Genomic DNA, 13478 nt, shown 5'->3' with positions numbered 1-13478 from the left:
AATGAGTTCCAGGACAGCCAGGACTACACAGAGAAATCCTGTCTTGAAAAACCAGAAATTAAAACAATTAAAATAAATAAATTGAGATAAGAGAGAGAGGAACCTCTTCCAGTGTGCACAGGGCTTCACATTCCAGGATCAGTCTCCATCATGTGAACATCATGCTCTCCATCCTTTGCATATTTTCTTGTAGCAAGCATGTGGTAATGGGTTTGTCAAAACCATTAACAAATTGTAGGGTTGCTGGTGTTTTTATGAATTTTTGAAAGGAAGACCTGGATGTAAAGCACATTCTTACATTAATATCAAGGACACTCAATATCAACATGACGTATAATTGAATGCTGTAATATAAAATGAGTTAATTTTAGCTGGGCGGCGGTGGTGGTGCATGCCTTTAATCCCAGCACTTGGGAAGCAGAACCAAGTGGATCTCTGTGAGTTTGAGGCCAGCCTGGGCTACAGAGTGAGATCCAGAAAAGGCACAAAGCTACACAGAGAAACCCTGTCTCGAAAAACAAAACAAAACAAAATTTAATTTGGGTTTTTATATAAAATTTAGTTGAGAGACTGAGATCTGACACTAGAGGAACAGGTCACATGGTCCCTCATCACTATCTGTCATCGGGTCCTACCTAACTAGTCTCCGCAGAAAGTCAGCCCTGCCTTTAAGGTCTGCCACATCAAGAGCTGACTTGCTAACAGGGTGGGTGAGGGTTGTGTTGTGTCAGGGTGTAAGAGGAGAAAGAAAGAGTTAAAGACAATTAACTTCTCACCAGTAGTGGAGATCTATTTTGAAGCAGTATTGAGAATGCAGATTGTGGGTGAAAAAGGATTATGCTGACAAAGCACCTGATTGGCCTGTACCTTGGTTCTCTCATCTTCACAACGGAAATAATGCCTGTTCATAGGACTGAATAAAAGAGCACAGTAGGAAAAATCTGCTGTGGTGGGTGAAGAGCAGGTGTCGATCTTCAGGTCTCAGGATCTAGCGGGCAGAGGAGACTGGACCAAGTACATGGCGTCTCAGTGGCAGGGCATGATGGCCTCCATGCACAATCACTCCTAAAGGAGGAACATCTAGAGAAGGCGGTGACCGGGTCTGCTGAGGGCCATCTGGAATCGGGTCCCCTGGGCTCCCTGTGCAGACAGTTCCAAAGGAGGCTGCCACTGAGAGCCGTCAGCCTCAACCTCGGGACTGGCCCCTCATGGAAACTCCTGGAAACCCCAGAGCCAGAGCAGCAGCATCTTCAGGCTTCAGCTCGCTCAGCCAAAAGCACCTTGGGTGCTATGTCCCAGAGAATCCAGGAGTCCTGCCAAAGTGGCACCAGGTGGCTGATGAGAACACAGGTGAAAGTGAGGAAAAAACGAGTCCAGAAGGACAGAGGGTCCTCACCACCCAGTCTGAGCCAGAACACTCGGCTGTACAGGGCCAACGGGGATGCCAGAGTCAGGGGACATCCGCGCCTCTCTGGCCAGATGGGTCTACATGCCCATCGACATCAGCGGCTAAGGAGAGAGGCTGCCCTCCGGAGCCCCTGTTCCTCCACAGAACCTCTCTGCTCTCCCAGTGAGTCTTGACAGTGACCTAGAGCCTGTGGGGGCTGGAATCCATCATCTCCAGAAGCTGTCACAAAAACTGGACAAAGCCATCAAGGCTGAAGAGAGTGGTGACATGACTGACTGTCTCCCTTATTCGTGAATGAAGACAGCAAGCATCCTACGGGAAAGGCCCTGTCCAGCCACCAAGCTATCAGGATGTCCATGCCACCTACTCCATGAACTTCCAGGAAGAGGCACTGGGCTCATAAGCATCTCCACACCACTGCTAACAAAGACTTGACTAACAAGGGATCCAGAACCCTTCTGTTTCAGCTATAAGTGGGCCCATTGATAACTACTGGCCACAGCCCAAGAGTGATTTAGGAAGACCTTGAAGAAGTGATGGGAACTGCCCATGCTTTCCAGGAGGACTCACATAGCACCCTGTTTTCCAACCTCACAGAGGCTCATTCATATTAGGAATGTACTTGAGATGCTAGACAGTTCTGAAACTTGTAACTAGGACCAAGGCCCTGCAGGAGTCATCCCATGAAACCACCCCCTTTATTCCCAGTGCAGAGATTCTTGGGGACCACTTTTACCCCTGATCCCACAGGGTCCCATAGGAAGAAAGGAGATATTTGTATATTGTACAAGCCTGAGCTCTTGGGGCCTACTTATCAGCTCAGTGTGGGGAACTGGGGTGTGCAGGGAGGGGAACACTGTTCAAGACCAGTTTCTCTATTTCTTTTTTTTTTTTTTTTTTTTTTTTTTTTTTTTTTTTTTTTGGTTTTTTCGAGACAGGGTTTCTCTGTGTAGCTTTGCGCCTTTCCTGGAGCTCACTTGGTAGCCCAGGCTGGCCTTGAACTCACAGAGATCCGCCTGGCTCTGCCTCCCGAGTGCTGGGATTAAAGGCGTGCGCCACCAACGCCCGGCCCTATTTCTTTTTTTAAAGATTTATTTATTTATGGGGGCTGGAGAGATGGCTCAGCGGTTAAGAGCACTGGCTGTTCTTCCAGAGGTCCTGAGTTCAATTCCCAGCAACCACATGGTGGCTCCCAACCATCTGTAATGAGATCTGGCGCCCTCTTCTGCCATGCAGGCAGAACACTGCATACATAATAAATAAATCTTAAAAAAAAATTATTTATTTATTATGTATACAGTGTTCTGCCTACATGCATGCTTGCAGGCCAGAAGAGGGCACCAGATCTCATTACAGATGGTTGTGAACCTCCATGTGGTTGCTGGGGATTGAACTCAGGACCTCTGGAAAAACAGCCAGTGCTCTTAACCGCCGAGCCATCTCTCCAGCCCCTCAAGACCAGTTTCTGCTCTTTGTAAATTATTTAGGAAATCTACTGTGTCATTTTATTAGATACTGGTGTGTCAGTTTCTAGATCACATTGCTTTTTCATAATTAAAAACTGGCTTTTGACAAAAAAGGAAAGAGTACATTAGTAAAGAATTTAGAATAATAATTGCCACAGAGTAGGACTTAATAGATATTAGGTATTTATTAGAATATTAAATTTTTCCTGAAAGAAGAGCAGAGGTCAAGTCCATCCAGTAACTGCCTCTTTCTTTCGTGGGGAGGAGGGGAGCTGGCAATGGGTAAGGGAGTGGATAAATGCACACAGAGACTGAGCAGGTAGGGAGCTTGGTCCTCTCGTCAGTGCTTCAGTTCTCTTTAAACACTGGACGACAGCATTTATATAGTGGTGACTGTGCCAGCATTGCACAAGTCAGTTCACAGTTTCTACAATGACCAGACAGAATAGGAACAATTTATACCCAAGTGGCGAAACAGTCACAGAAAAGTTGACTTGCCTCAGAACATACTTGAATTGTCGGAGCAGGGTTTGGATCGCAGTCAGTGTTCAGAGCTCAGCTCCTATTATTTGGTGAGTCTACCGAACCCAGCCCTGAATCCTGAACTGGCTATTGTGCTCCAAGTTTACATGCTTATTCTGCTGGGCTGACAATGCTGTGATGCTGCCAGCCTTTACTGGGGAAAATGAGGAAGATGCACCTTATCCCAGAAGTGCTGTTCTGGAGTGCACGTCTAGTCCCAGCTATGCTCAGCTGGTTTGGAGGCCTTTGACCTGGGTGAGGGGAAGGAGCTGCCCCCCCCCCTTTTTTTGTGACATCCAGCGGGTTCCTGTTGACTGTGAAGCGGGGTCCCGCCGGCGGGTTTCTTCGGGCAGCAGAACCTTCCAGCGGCGGCGCTGGGGTGCAGCCGGCCCGGCCGGAGGGACGGACCCGACGGACCGGGGGGCGGGGCGGAGGCGGAGACGCCGCGTAGGCCGGGCAGGCCTGGCGGCCGGGCTTGGAGCTAGAGCTCCATGTCCAGCTGTGTCTCCCCACGATGTTGCCCTCCCGGAGGAAAGCGGCGCAGCTGCCCTGGGAGGACGGCAGGTGAGCGGCGGCGACCAGCCGGAGCCGCGTCCTCTCGGGTGCCATTATTTTCCTTAACGCCAGCAGAATCTAGGAGCCTGACGCCGTCGCGTCTGCATTTCTGGGGGTCACCCTAAGGGTCTGTGGTTTTGGGGGAGGGAGTCATTGGCACTGGCTGCATGGCTCTCTTTTTCTACCAGCTTCCATTCTGCATATGTCTCTCTCGGGCCCTGTGTCTCGGTCACGGTCTCTGTGTCTTCTCTGCATTGATCTCTCTTTGTGTTTGTTCCTCTATTTAATCCCTCTCTCCCATGTGTCTTTTGTGTGTGTCTTTTTCCCTCACTGGTTCATCTGTTTTCCTGCGGGACACTGATTCCGTTCACTTCTTACAGAGGATCTCTCTATGTTGTGGCACTGAGGGTCTGTATTTCATTTCTGTCTGCCTCATCACATCCATGTGACTTCAGATCCTACCCCTTTCTTTCATAATTCTTCATACTTTGCGGTTGGCCCGGAAGATCACACCAGACAGAAGCTTCCTATGTTCTCTGCCTGGTTGGTTAGCCATTGCCTGGCTTATACTAGACCCACCCATGAGTTCATTTCCTGTGCTGTTGTACTTGCATGGGTCCAGCCTCGAGTGTTAGGTGTGAGTCTGGCCTGACCTGAGTTTAAGATATTTCTCCCTGAAGCAGAATTGGGGAGGTGATTTCTCTGCCTAGATTTATAGGGACAATATACTTCAGACTTGAAATATGCTCCCCTCTCCCATCCTTCTTCCCCCAAACACACCTTAGTGGGTATTCACTTAATGAGTGACATGTTTAGTAAGACTCGAGTTTAGTGGGCACAATTTTTTTTTTTTTTAAGATTTGGTGTTAAAATGTAACAGTAATATAATAGAAACATGGTGAATGGTGGCCAGAAACAGACCAGTTAATTTTTCTGACCTCAGTTTTCCATCTCTGAAATGAGGAATCATATTATCTACTTGGAACGGTTCTTTGGGGATTAATGAAGATGATATTTGGAGGAAGTAGAGGAGAATTTCCATCTTCTGATCCGTTTCTTTTATTGTGTTCTCAGAAAAATAGAATGATGTCCATTCTGTGCTTTTGATACAGTGGCAAAGACCCACGCAGCAAGTATAAAGCACTGCAGTAACTGTGTACTAGCTGTAGAACAAGCGTGCTTGGGTTTGAAGCACCTCTAATTAGCCCTAGGTGTTGACTGATAGAGGAAACCTACCCCTTTTTAAAATGCCCCTCAGAACATGGGTGTGGGAACACCTGGGACTGCAGTTCTGGAGACTACCACCAGGTGGCACCAACAATATCAGTTCTCAATGTCCACTATCATCAGCTTTATTGATAGAATCGGGACCCTCAGTGGTTTTGGCCTTTAAAGCAAAGAATGAGAGTGCCCTTGGGCACTACAATTCTCGTAGAAAGGGCAAGTTGAATTGAAGAAACATCATAAGGAAGTGCATGGACTGTTCAATCCATGCCATACTCTTGGATAATGGTCATTGCTTATTCCCCCCAAAGGAGGTCTATTACCCATTGTTCATCGTCTAAGTCTCCACCCCGCTCCCAGAAAGAGCCCAGAGTGCAAGAAAGAATCTGTAAAGGTTCCAGGCTTGTCAGACCATTTGCAGGTCTGGGCTCTACTGCTCCACAGTGGAAACCATCACCACAAGATGATGGGGGGTAAGTCAGAAAGCCGGTGAGGGCGGTCCTGCTACGCAACCTAGCAGCTGCATGTGGGACCTGGGCCTGGCTTCAGGGCTGCTGGCTGCCAGATTTGCAGTTGTGTCTTTTGAAAGGTAGGCTTGGATGTGGCTCCAGCATACAACTTAAAGCATGCTTGGACTGCTTTCACCCTTCCCGTACTCAGTTGGCAAGCTGTCTGCTGTCTGACTGGGCCTGAGGCCATAGAAAAGAATATGACATGTTCTGAAAGTAGGATCATGCAGCTCATCACACATAGGTGATGTAAAGAGGGAAGTGCCAGGTACCCTGGGAACACAAAGCAGGGAACTTGGTGGGGGCCGTGATAGCCATGACATGGATCTTTGGCCTTGAAAGGTTGGTAAGAAACTGCTAAGCAGTTAAAATAAGGAGGTATCAAGTAGGAGAAACATGTGGGGTAAGAGGTGGAGCAGGAAGAATGTGGCAAGTGGAAAGGTCTCCCGTTACTCAGGATGAGAGTGAATGCTTGTTAGAAAGTGGAGATTTGACAAAACCACAGTACCTTGTCAGAGGATTCTGACTGCCAGACAAAGGGCTTTGGCTTTGATCTTGTAAGCCAAGGCAGAGCAGCTGTAAGATTGAAAGTGAAGAGCAGGGTGAGGACCAGTAGTCAAGACTATCGCAGGAGAACTTAGGAGGTAGTGTCTACAAGATCTGATAACCGGCCAGGAGGTGGTGGCACACACCTTTAATGCCAGCACTCGGGAGGCAGAGGCAGGAGGATCTCTGAGAGTTTGAGGCCAGCCTGGTCTGCAGAGCGAGTTCTAGGACAGCCAGGCCTACACAGAGAAACTGTGTCTTAAAAAAAAACCAATTCCTGACTCGTAGAGGCTAAAGGAGATTTCTTTACTGATCGCTTGGGCAGGGAGGCAGGAGCAACTGTAGAGGAAGCTTCCTTCTTAGGTTTCTCAGATCCTTTCCTGGTATCAGGAGCTTTGAGAGGAGGGCAAATGTGAAGTTCACTGTTTCTTTTTTGCTTCTTTGTTTCATCTGTTTTTGAGACAGTATCACCCTGTAACCCAGTTTGACCTTGAACTGGAAACCCATCCACCATGGCCACCATGCAAGACTTTCCACATGTTCTTTTGCCATTGTTAACTGAAGGGCAGTTTCCCCGAGTCCCCCAGTGTCTGAGATCGCCAGCTGTTTGTCCGGTTTCTTTCATTTGGGTGCAGATGCTGAGCCCAGCTCTGTCCCTTCCTTTAGCTCCTGTCCTATGGACTACCCAGTGATCTGCACTCTCCCTCTGGACCTCACGTTGGGCAGTTTTGAGCTTCTTTGAGCTTCCTAGACTAGATACTGGCCATTTTGCCTGGGGTTTATGTCAGTACACACCCCTCTTGGGGAGCGTTCTGGGCACCCTAACAGCACGACAAAATAACAGTTCTGCTGGGTGAATTTTCTGGGGAGTGAGTTTGGAGTTTGGAAGTCAGTGGGTTGTATCTTTCTAAACTGGAATCGCTGCCATTGGCTAAGGACTTCCAAACACTGTCCTAGGGAGAAACAAATACGACACAATGAGCCTCTCCCTTTCCCTGAGCACTCTTACCAGGAGCCCCTCAGAATGTGAGAAATCGCTGAAGAGCTGGGGCAGCCCTGTCACCTGTGAGCGTCCAAGAGTGTCCCGGGGTAGCACAGGCTGGGCCTACAGAGGAGAATGGCCCGAGAGTGTCCCGGTGTAGCACAGGCTGGGCCTACAGAGGTGAATGGCCCGAGAGTGTCCCGGGGTAGCACAGGCTGGGCCTACAGAGGTGAATGGGCCGAGAGTGTCCCGGGGTAGGACAGGCTGGGCCTACAGAGGTGAATGGGCTGATCATATATGGTAGTAGCATGAGCAATATTAAACATTGCTTCTGCACTAATTCCTAGGTATTTAGAGGTGACCAGTAGTTATCTGAGCCGGGAGGACGAGGCCAGAGAAAGGGTCTTGAAAGGATCTCAGCTGCCCTGCCCTCCTGACCTCCCTGCTCTTATCCCAGGGCCAGGTTGCTTCCCGGAGGCCTCCGCAGGAAGTGCTCCGTCTTCCACCTCTTCATCGCCTTCCTCCTGCTGGTCTTCTTCTCCCTGCTCTGGCTGCAGCTCAGCTGCTCTGGAGACATGGCCCAGGTGACCAGGGGACAAGGGCAGGAGACCGCGGGCCCGCCTCGGGCTTGCCCTCCAGAGCCGCCCCCTGAGCACTGGGAAGAAGATGCATCGTGGGGACCTCACCGCCTGGCAGTGCTGGTGCCCTTCCGGGAACGCTTTGAGGAGCTCCTGGTCTTTGTGCCCCACATGCACCGCTTCCTAAGCAGGAAAAAGGTCCCGCACCACATCTATGTGCTCAACCAGGTGGATCATTTCAGGTGAGGACCGGCTCCTGAGCCCGCAGCACCGTTCCCGTGCCTCTCCTTGCCCGTGGTTCTTAGCGCGGTTCCTGTTGCTCAGTGGCCTTGGGCCTGAGCGGGGCTACTGGGAGGAAGGGCCAGATGGTGGGAGGGGTAGGCCCCTCCCACCGGATATAGTGGAGCCTTTGGAGTGGGCCCCGATCTGATGTCTACTCTAGAAAGATCTCTGTATGTGGAATAACTTGTATACGGACGTGAGAAGAAGCAGTGATTCAAGGTCACGGGAGGGCACTTTCCTCCTCCCTGCCATCTCCACTCCCTCCCGGCAGTGACAGTCCCAGCCCTCCCTGGGACTGTCTCCCACTGTGGCCTTGGATTCCTCTCCCTCTCTGCTACTCAAGGTCAGTGCTGTGGCCCTGGGGCCTCTTCTGCATAGTCTGCTCTTCCTCTTCCGGGATTCCGTCAGCACACACAGATGCTCAGAGACAGCGTCCTCAGGAAGGCAGGAGTGGGGGGAGGTGAGGAGCTTGCCGCCAAGCCTGGTGAACCACATGGTGGAAGGAGAAGTCGGACTCTCACAGGCTGTCCTTTGACCTCACCATTCTGTGACTTCCACACACACTCAATGTTTTAAAAGGAGGGAGCCAGGAAAGGCGATACACTCCTTTAATCCCAGCACTGGGGAGTCAGAGGCTGGTGGGTCTCTGGGAATTTAAAGCCAGCTACATATCAAGTTCCAGGATAGCCAGGGCTGCATAGTGAGACCCTGTCTTAAAAAAAAATGTGAGAGAGAAACAAAAGATAAGAAAAAGAAGGGAAAAGACTCCTCTGTCTGATACCCCCACTGCTATCACCCTACTTCTTTATTCCTTCCTTCAAGGCTCCCCCCCCCTCCCCTCTCCCTTCTTCCTCTCTCTCTCAAGACAGGGTTTCTCTATAGCCCTGGCTGTCCTGGAAAACTCGCTGGCCTCAAACTCAGAGATCCACCTTCTGAGTGCTGGGATTATCTTCGAGACTCTTTCAACAGACATCTCTTATGATCTGCAACAGCCCTCACTGAGGTCACAGGTGACTCCCATAATCCCAGGCTCTCATCCTCCCCCATCAGTGGCTTCTCTTAAGCAGATCTTTGTCCTTCTGATGCCTCTGCTTAACTTCTGGTTTTCTCCGTCTCAGTGGCCAGCCCTGCTCATCTCATTGCCCCTCTCCCCGTCTCTGATCTCTCAGCGTTGCCCTCAGCACCCCCTCTCCTCAGTCGCAGACTCCCCGTGGACAATCCCGTCCCATCTCATCTCCTGGTATTCAATGACTGGGAACTCCCTAGTCTGAGCTCCAGGTCTGCATATTCGGCCTCCCTCGTGATGCCTCCATCTGGTGGTCCCAACGGGATCATAGCTGAGTTTATGATTGCTACTCCCTCAGACCTGCTTTCTTTCCCCTCTTCCTCATTTCAGGAAGAGGAAGCTACATAGTTCCAGTTATGCAAGCCAAAAAAGCTTTTTGTTCGTCACAGCATCCAGACCATCAGCAAATCACGTCTGGAGTCTGCCCAGTTCTCACAGTTCCCTCTGCTGCCCACCATCACCTCTTGCCTCTCAGTGTCTGTCCCTCCCTAGTCTCTTCTCAATGTCCTCCTGGTGTCTGCTCTTGGTGGCCTTGGCAGTTACTCTCCTCTGTGTGGGGCCCTGTCTCCAGCTTCCATGTGATCAGGCCTTCAAGTTCCAGCTTGAAGCGCCATCCTGGCTGTCCCGACAGCCCTGTGGAGGACAGCTGCCCGCCTCCCCCGCCAGTTTCCTTCCGCCCTGTTTGGCTCTGACTTGCCCCTTCCCATTGGAAAGTCCTTGAGAACAGGATTTGGTTCTCGACGCTCTTTCTTCCAGAGTGGCTTTGAACAGTTTGGCGTGTAGTAAGTGCTCCGTAAACATTGTGCAGCAAGCAGAGGGGACAGTGACGACAGGGTTGGGTGGTGACGCGGAAGAAATTCTCCTGCACAGCCAGGGCTAGAGCGAGGTTGGTGAAGAAGCTTGCTTCCGCTCCGTAGCATCGTTTTTCTCGCGCAGGTTCAATCGGGCAGCGCTCATCAACGTGGGCTTCCTGGAGAGCAGCAACAGCACAGACTACATTGCCATGCACGACGTGGATCTGCTCCCTCTCAACGAGGAGCTGGACTATGGCTTCCCAGAGGCTGGGCCCTTCCACGTGGCCTCCCCAGAGCTCCACCCTCTCTACCACTACAAGACCTATGTAGGCGGCATTCTGCTGCTCTCCAAGCAGCACTACCAGCTGGTGAGGTCCAGCCCTACCTGCTCTACTCACTTAAATGCTGGGGATCTTTCCCGCCATGGGCCTAGGCAGTTGTGGGGGGAGTGCAGCTTCCTGGGGCCCAGCAGATGGAGTCTTGCCTGAGCTTGACAGTGGACTCAGCAGCAGCCGGAGACATAAGACAGGACCAGGAATGAGCACATTAGCCAGGGAGAGCGCTGCTGTGGCCACGGAAGCCCCTGTGCCAGCTGGCCACAGAGAGCTGGAGATGTGATGGCTGCAGAATCTCCCTCTTGGCGTTGTCGCCAGGCCCTCCCTCCTCGTGTGAGAAGGCTGCATGGCCCTTAAAACACGGCCTGGCTGGTGGGAGAGGGAGCCCCTCCCCACCCCAACCCAGAATCTAGACAGGAGTCCCAAACTAAGCACACCGGCTCTTGGTGGGACCCAGGGACACAGAGGGGTGAGAAGATCGGAGTGACTGTTCTCTGTCCTCCGTGACTACAGCCCCTGAGCAAATGCTCGTCAGGGTTGTCCCTCAAACACAGGAAAAGACCTGGGCACAGCCATCTTGGGAGAACTGGTCCGAGAGGAAGGCAAAAGCTATCGAGGTTGGCAGTTTTGCCCTCTGAAGGGAGCCGACACTCGAGACACTTATCACATACAAGTTCAAGGCCCCGTTAGCAGTGGGGAGGGCCTGAGATGTGCTGACCCTTTCCTTCCACCCCGCATCCCCACTGCAGAGTGAAGGGACCTGTATCACTCAGAGCAGTCAGGGCAGGAAGAAGACAGGGAGCCTGGCTGGCTGGGCTCAGACTTGGCTCTCCCGAGCAGTAAGAGACTAAAGTGCACCCTGGGAGGAGGGCATGTGACAGACACTGCCTGTCTTTGTGTCAGTGCAACGGAATGTCCAACCGCTTCTGGGGCTGGGGCCGAGAGGACGATGAGTTCTACCGCCGCATCAAGGGAGCTGGCCTCCAGGTAAGGCTCCTGCGTGGCTCTGCCTGGCCCTGCCGTGGCTCTGCCTGGCCCTGCCATGGCTCTGCCTGGCCCTGCCTGGCCCTGCCGTGGCTCTGCCTGGCCCTGCCTGGCCCTGCCTGGCCCTGCCGTGGCCCTGCCTGGCCCTGCCGTGGCCCTGCCTGGCCCTGCCGTGGCTCTGCGTGGCCCTGCCGTGGCTCTGCCTGGCCCTGGGCTACCTGGCTTTCCTGAGGGGCTGTCCGGAGGATCCCTTTACTTGCTGCATCTTAGGGTTTGCAGTTGGTCTCCCTGGTTCTGATCCCGCGTTCACCCCGATTTGCAGGGCTCTCTGTAGAGTCTCCTGTCCTGCAGGATGGCAGCCAGTGGGGTCCCTGAGGAGTCAGTGGTAAGGGCCAAGATGACCAGAGAGGCAGCCTGACCCCTGCTTCCTTTGTTTTCCTTAGCTTTTCCGCCCCTCAGGAATCACAACTGGGTACCAGACATTTCGCCACTTGCATGACCCAGCCTGGCGGAAGAGGGACCAGAAACGCATTGCAGCTCAAAAACAGGTGCTGGCTAGTTTCCGCAGGGGTGAGGGATAGGTCGGAACCAATAGGCCTTATCGTTTCACCAAGTTCTCTTTTTGCCCAAATGGTGTCATCCTCTCATTGCTGGGTCAGGTCAGTTGATGGGCATTCTCCATGGGCACCTTGCCCTGCTTGGTGGCTGCTGTGTGCGTCTGGGCACTGTGGATCAGCCCAGACCTGACCCATGGAGGCTGGGGTGGGAAGGCCTAACTGAAGGTGCCGGAATCCCTTTCTTGGAGGTGTATTTGCCCCACAGAAAAGTGGGTTCTCCTTACTGACGGGGTGCAGGCTTGGCAAAAGGGCAGCTTTGGGCGCTCCTCTTTCAGTGGAGATGGGTGGGCAGCTGGCATCATGAAGTGTGAGTTCATGTTCTTTCCTTCTCTTCTTCCCAGGAGCAATTCAAGGTGGACCGGGAGGGAGGCCTGAACACTGTGAAGTACCGGGTGGATTCCCGCACAGCGCTGTCTGTAGGAGGGGCCCCCTGCACTGTTCTCAATATCGTGCTGGACTGTGACAAGGCAGCCACCCCGTGGTGCATATTTGGCTGAGTTGGCTGAACAGTATGGAAGCCTGTTATTCCAACCTCAGTGCTGCTCAAGCTCAGGAAACCTCAGGCCTGAGGCCCAGCCCAGGACGCAGGGTGGCCTGCAGGAAGAGCCAGCCAGCTTTGTATCTGCGGCAGCCTGGCCCCAGCCAGGCTCAAGACAGGACACAGGCAGTTCCTGGGATGCTGCTGGAAAATTGCCAGAGAGAGGCTGGAGCTGGGCTCTTGACTGGGATTCTCCACCCTGCCTTCCTGCTTACCCTGCTCTGCCCGCCCACCCACGCTGAGGCCCGAGGCAAAGGAAAGATGGGCTCGGACAGCCTCCCCAGCCTTCTGCTCCTTTGGAAGAAGAGCCTCGTGCAAAGATGTAGTCAGAAGCCGCCATGGCTGGTGTGTATGGCAGTGGCTATTAGGAGGCTTAGAACTTCAGAAGGCTGAGCATTAGCTTCAAGGGAGCGAAGGACCGGCTAATACTAGCTATAGCTGGTTGTCACCATGGAGGACTGGTGTGGGGGTGGGGTGCTTGGGTCACCAGGTCTCACTTTTCAAAAGAAACTAGAATGCTGGATCCTTATGCAGAATTTTCTGATTTTTAAATGGTAACAGCTGACTAAAACTTTAATAAGCTATGGAGGCCAAACGAAGTGTTGTGGACCACTGGTTTGCCACCTTTGGTTGACAAAGGGTGAGTGCCGAAGACCATGATTCTCAGGACCCAACAGGGGGTGGGGGTGGGGTGGGGGGAGAGGTGTAGGGGTGTGGACAGGACAGCTGAGGTGGGGAGAACCTGAGGAGAAACTGCGGAGTCCCTAGAGTCTTCTCGTGGCTGGAGGGGAGGTTGTCTGCTTAAGTAGAGCGTGGGATTGGGGAGTGACGTGGGAGGAAGCCTCCTGTTAACCCCACCGGGAGAGAATGAGCCCACTACCATAAGTTTTGAGCCAAATTTAAGGCAAGCTTTACTAAACATTGGCCAGGACAATGGACACTGGCCAGGTCCATACCCAGGATTCCCAGAGTATGGCACAGAATTACATTTTTTGCTTGTAAAGACAACCCCCCGAGGCTATGCGCTCCCACTTTAGTCCAGCCAGGGGCGAGCACACATCCTGATGTGCCT

General features: G+C 52.3%; 1 protein-coding gene and 1 pseudogene across 1 annotated transcript; both read left to right on the top strand.

Annotated features, from left to right (window-relative positions):
- Positions 1 to 534: 534 nt before the first annotated feature.
- Positions 535 to 2162, top strand: LOC114689537 (annotated as a pseudogene).
- A 1651-nt stretch (positions 2163 to 3813) lies between these two features.
- B4galt7 (beta-1,4-galactosyltransferase 7) lies at positions 3814 to 13005 on the top strand. Its single transcript, XM_028863484.2, has 6 exons — positions 3814 to 3960; positions 7670 to 8032; positions 10075 to 10300; positions 11171 to 11254; positions 11695 to 11799; positions 12210 to 13005. The coding sequence occupies exons 1-6, from the start codon at positions 3911 to 3913 to the stop codon at positions 12363 to 12365; spliced, it is 984 nt and encodes a 327-aa protein (XP_028719317.1). The 5' UTR covers positions 3814 to 3910; the 3' UTR covers positions 12366 to 13005.
- The last annotated feature ends 473 nt before the right edge of the window (positions 13006 to 13478 follow it).

This window comes from Peromyscus leucopus, chromosome 5 (assembly GCF_004664715.2).
Source record: "Peromyscus leucopus breed LL Stock chromosome 5, UCI_PerLeu_2.1, whole genome shotgun sequence".
In the NCBI taxonomy this organism is placed as follows: domain Eukaryota; kingdom Metazoa; phylum Chordata; class Mammalia; order Rodentia; family Cricetidae; genus Peromyscus; species Peromyscus leucopus.
This window is presented reverse-complemented; position numbering and strand designations above follow the sequence as displayed.

Coding starts and splice junctions, on each gene's coding strand:
- B4galt7 (XM_028863484.2), top strand. CDS start 3,911: ATGTTGCCCTCCCGGAGGAAAGCGGCGCAGCTGCCCTGGGAGGACGGC. Junction 3,961..7,669: donor CTGCCCTGGGAGGACGGCAG/GTGAGCGGCGGC, acceptor CTCTTATCCCAG/GGCCAGGTTGCTTCCCGGAG. Junction 8,033..10,074: donor AACCAGGTGGATCATTTCAG/GTGAGGACCGGC, acceptor TTTCTCGCGCAG/GTTCAATCGGGCAGCGCTCA.